Source organism: Lupinus angustifolius, chromosome LG10, assembly GCF_001865875.1.
Source record: "Lupinus angustifolius cultivar Tanjil chromosome LG10, LupAngTanjil_v1.0, whole genome shotgun sequence".
In the NCBI taxonomy this organism is placed as follows: Eukaryota; Viridiplantae; Streptophyta; class Magnoliopsida; order Fabales; family Fabaceae; genus Lupinus; species Lupinus angustifolius.
In genome coordinates, this window is record NC_032018.1 from 8,561,272 (window position 1) to 8,566,205 (window position 4,934).

The following is a 4,934-nucleotide window of genomic DNA, read 5'->3' on the forward strand; positions in this document are numbered from 1 at the left end:
TCCCAATAGGTATATTATCTAGTCCAAATGGTTTATCATTCTCCATTATTTTCAAAGCTACTTTCACCTCCAACTCTCAAATGTTGTGATAAAATATATAAATTTAAAAATCACTTTTAATGTTTAGCCTATTACTAGCCCAAGTCTCTTATCTTTCTTTCCATACTTTTTGCAAGATACAAATGTTTCATTCCACTCTCTTGCTACTTAGAAACTTATGTAACTCATCATACACTTTAATCTTTGGCTTTGCTCCCTACTTTTTAAGTGCATTTATTAGATATATTGTATTTTTACAAACGTTTAGTGGTTTTACACAAGGATTATGCTTTATAATATTTCTTCTTCACCTTAAATTTATCTTATATGCTCTGGTCTAACCACCATAATTCTTTACTATTTTGTTTAAAGCAACATTCACTTATTTTCTCCTTTGCCATCTTCCTAATTATAATGACTATTTTATCCCCATATTGTTAGCATGTCCTTGTGTCTTCCAAAACTGTTTGTTGGAAGCTCCTTTGTTCCCCATCCTTCATTCTCCACAACTTTATTCTTGGAAATTTATCTTACCATTTGCTCTCCACTCTACTCCTAACACTTACATATGTAGCTAAAAATCTGTATCTATTTGTCAAGCTCTCTCCATATATGACTTTGTGTCGAGGCAAAACTTTCTATCGAGTTTGTTTACTGGAAAGAAATCATTTAACAACATGCCAAACCACTCTTATATATGATAAGATGTTTATCTTGCTTTTTAAAATACATGTTGTGTACTGGAAAATCAAACAGTATGAGTATTCTAGAATAATCTTACCTTATATATTTGCTTCTCATATACCTAATCCCCTCGAAAAACTTCATATCCTCTAGTGTCTCTACCTACGTGTCCACTAAGATCCCTTCCTAGGATAACCTTTTCCCCTATAGGTATTTCGTGGAGCACGACTTCCAAAACATGATCTTGTGATGTTCCTCTAGATCTGCTTGGATGCATAAGCACTAATTACATTAAAGGGTGTGATCATATCTCTTATTCTTTGACATTCACTACATCCTTCTTACATTCGTTATGCACAATTATTCCTACTTCATTTCTCGATCTTATCTTATTAGTGAACAATAGCATAAAATATAAAACATGTAATTTTATTGCTTTCTTACAGGTCCACTTAGTTAATTATGGACACAAAATTGATTCCCTAATCATATTGTGTCTACTATTTCTATTAATTTATCTATGATTAATGGTGTTTGCAGTGCATGTCTTGATTCGTATTCTAGACCGGTAAACTAGCTAGTTTCTTTATTGTATCAATTTAAAAAAATATGGGAACCATTACTTATTTTCACTATACCGAGACAGTGATGCAACTGCCCTTGCTCATTTGACATTATCCTCGGGTGATACAACGAGCCTTGTTCAATTGACACTATACATGAGTGACACAATGACCTTTGCTCAATTATCACACTGGTGATCAATATCATAGAAATTTAATAAAGTTTTTTGTTGATTATAGATTGATTAATACAACATTCACTTTTTATACAGACTTAGAATCAACGTATATATCCCATAAAAATATGAGTTTAAAATTTATGCACTAACATTGTAAAGTTTTTTACACTGTCAGCATATCATTCACCATTGATTTGTATTACTTCTGTTTGAGAATCAACAGTAGTTAATAAATCAATGATAAATAATTTGTTGAGATTGTAAAAAATATTTACACTGTCAGTATATACATATTAAATACTAAAAATATAGGCAATTTTATTAATTATACTCTCTAGCCAATCAAAAATATAATAGATGATTATGATTATGACACACAAGCCATATAGTAAGATTTTATCCCTCATTTTCAAAGGGTTGATGTATCAAAGAAACTACTTGGTAGATAGGACATACGTCATACAGGAACAAAATACGCGTATAAAAAAGGAAGAAAAAGAAAAGCATAAACAATCATAGGCTTCCCTAGTAAGTTGCTTTGCACACCACGGCTCTTAAAGCGTATGTATGAGCTGTGTGTGTAAACACTCCTCTATTTAAACCCACCATTCTTCCTTTGTTCTACTTTCTTAAAACCTCTCTCTTCCAATTCTTCATTCTTCTTTCATAAGTAGCGTCTTCAGCTAACTCTCTCTGTCTCTCTTGCTTTTTTTCTAAGAATTTGAGCTTGTATAATAGTGGGTTTGGTGACATATTTGAATCCTTCAAACCCATATATTTATTATTTGATCTTAGTTTCAATTCATGGAAGAGCCTATTGTGGTTAACAAAGGAGAGGAGCCTCTTGATCTGCCTCCAGGTTTTAGGTTCCACCCCACAGATGAGGAGATCATAACTTGTTATTTGACTGAAAAAGTGATGAATAATAATTTTAGTGCAACTGCTATTGGTGAAGCTGATTTGAACAAGTCTGAGCCTTGGGATTTACCAAGTAAGTTTCTCTCTTTCTCTCTCTCATATAACTTTTTTTGTTTGAAGTTTCTCATGTCATCTTTCTTTTGGTTTGTAGTATTTGATTTGATTAGTTATGGTTGTAATGAATTTTAATATGAAATGATTGTGCAGAGAAGGCAAAGATGGGTGAGAAACACTGGTACTTCTTCTGCCAAAAAGATAGAAAGTATCCAACAGGGATGAGAACCAATCGAGCAACTGAATCTGGTTACTGGAAAGCCACTGGAAAAGACAAGGAGATTTATAAAGGGAAAGGAAATCTTGTTGGGATGAAGAAAACCCTTGTGTTCTATAGAGGAAGAGCTCCTAAGGGAGAGAAGACCAATTGGGTCATGCATGAGTTTAGATTGGAAGGGAAATTTGCATGTTTCAATCTCCCAAAGGCCGCAAAGGTATGAAAAAAAATGAAACTCCTTTTTTTCTTTATTTAGCATTTATTTAGCATTTATTTCTTGACTTTGAGGTAGATTGAGATTTAATCATAACCAATCACCCTTTATCACTTTTTACAAAGTACCTTTTTCTTTTTTTGTGTTGGTATAAGTTTCTTTCTTGAGTTTCCTTTAATCATATGTAGCTTTTGGTTTTATTGAGTTCAATTCATTGTTAAGAGATTAATTTACTTAATCCTAGTTGTTTTAATTTTTTTGGGGGGGTGATATTATTGCAGGATGAATGGGTTGTGAGCAAGGTTTTTCACAAGACCACAGATGTTAAAAAGACTCAATCAATTTCTGGCCTTTTGAGGATTAACTCTATTGGAGATGACATTCTTGATTGTTCTTCAATCCCACCCCTCATGAATCTTCCCTACAGCAACAATACATTCGACAATGACCTCAAGGGTATCACCAACCCACAATTATCATCAGCTAAATCTTCATCTGATGGCTATTATCTTCCAAGTTTCTCCATCAACAATCATCACCAGTTCTTTATCAAGCCCGAAAACCACAGATCTTATGAGAACAATCCAATCAACAACAACAACTACCTTTACAATGAAGTTAGTTTCAGCAAAACCACTCTCTTGCAACCTCAATTTAGAATCCAAAACCAAAGCCCATCTTTCCAGCAAAACATGTTCCCAGATAATTACTATGTGCAACAAAACAAGATGAACAATTCCATGCCAATTACTGGTTTTGGTGGCAATACTAGTAACTATGATGATGATGCTTTCCTAAGAGCATTTGCAACTAAGAATGAGTACATATCTGGATTGGACAAACAACAGTGCAAGATGGAGCAATCTGTGGTGAGTGTGTCCCAAGACACTGGCATTAGCAACGACAGAAACACAGACACATCCTCGGCCGTGTCGAAACAAGACATGGGATCAGGAATGAATAGGTCATTGTACGAGGATCTTGAAGGTCCATCATCATCTGTTGCTGCACCTCTTTCAGATTTGCATTGCTTATGGGATGATTACTAAGGGCTTAAGAGACATGCATGATTGATGAATACAAAGAAGGCAAAATTGCTAGATCCATGGTTTTTAGATTGATCATAAGTATCATACATAGTATTACATACCTTATTATAATTTTGTTGGTTTTTAAGTAGTCTTCTCGATATAGTGATTTGTTATTATTATATATAATCAATAATTATATATATATATATATATATATATATATATATATTATATACATTATTAGACAGAAAAGTTCATGGAATACACATATACTGTATAGATTTATGATATCCGGGCTTTTCTCAGTGTTAGGTTTTGATTCATAGATTATATCGAGGAGAAGGACGTGACGAATCATGTACATCTATATTCTTTTATTATATTAGTGGCTTTGTTTTTTATTCTTTTGTTTGAATATTTTAATTGTGTTTACCTCCAAGTTTCGGCTCACCAATTTTGTATACAGTTTAAAAACAAATTATTGAATTTAATATATCTTGTTGAATTCTTCAGATTACGGATTGTTATTAGTTTATTCTTGTACATATTCCAAAAAGATTTCATCTATATTTGGTACTCAGTTCAATACCTTAATCTCTTCCAGCTACACCATACATTTTTTATGCTGTCGATCGAATATATATCAACGTGACACCCCATTAAGAAGTAGGAAGCATTAATTCTCATGAAATTTGGGTATTTCTATTCTTCATCTTAGGTTCTCACTTTGAATTGAAATTTGTAACTTTTGGGTCTGCATATGTTGTTTTCATTTGGCTGGTTTCCTGTCACATACTTTAAAAGTTATGTATATTTAAAAAAAAAACCAACAAGTCATATCTAGTGGTATAGGATACTACTACATCCTCATATAGACCAAAATGTTTTGAAAGTGAATCCATAGGTGAATCTTGATTATACAAAAAACTGCAAAATATACTTCTTTACTTTTAACAAACACTAGGCCAGAGTTGTCGTTCAACCGCGCTTATTTTAGATATATAAGAGTGTTTTCATACGCTTTCTGTTTGATCG

The 4,934-nt window shown here is 32.8% G+C and overlaps 1 protein-coding gene across 2 annotated transcripts; it reads left to right on the forward strand.

Annotated features, from left to right (window-relative positions):
• LOC109358958 (NAC domain-containing protein 100-like) lies at nt 2,025-4,330 on the forward strand. 2 transcript variants are annotated; one of them, XM_019603472.1, is made up of 4 exons: nt 2,025-2,456; nt 2,591-2,871; nt 3,150-3,905; nt 3,937-4,330. In XM_019603472.1, the coding sequence occupies exons 1-4, from the start codon at nt 2,270-2,272 to the stop codon at nt 3,940-3,942; spliced, it is 1,230 nt and encodes a 409-aa protein (XP_019459017.1). In that variant the 5' UTR covers nt 2,025-2,269; the 3' UTR covers nt 3,943-4,330. The 2 variants fall into 2 exon arrangements, with proteins under 2 accessions (XP_019459017.1, XP_019459016.1); XM_019603471.1 differs by having other exon boundaries at nt 2,027-2,456; nt 3,150-4,330.

Bases quoted from the DNA above. Each gene is read 5' to 3' on its own strand.
- LOC109358958 (XM_019603471.1), top strand. From the start codon at position 2,270: ATGGAAGAGCCTATTGTGGTTAACAAAGGAGAGGAGCCTCTTGATCTG. The intron at 2,457-2,590 runs GTAAGTTTCTCT...ATGATTGTGCAG, and splicing joins TGAGCCTTGGGATTTACCAA to AGAAGGCAAAGATGGGTGAG. The intron at 2,872-3,149 runs GTATGAAAAAAA...ATATTATTGCAG, and splicing joins ATCTCCCAAAGGCCGCAAAG to GATGAATGGGTTGTGAGCAA.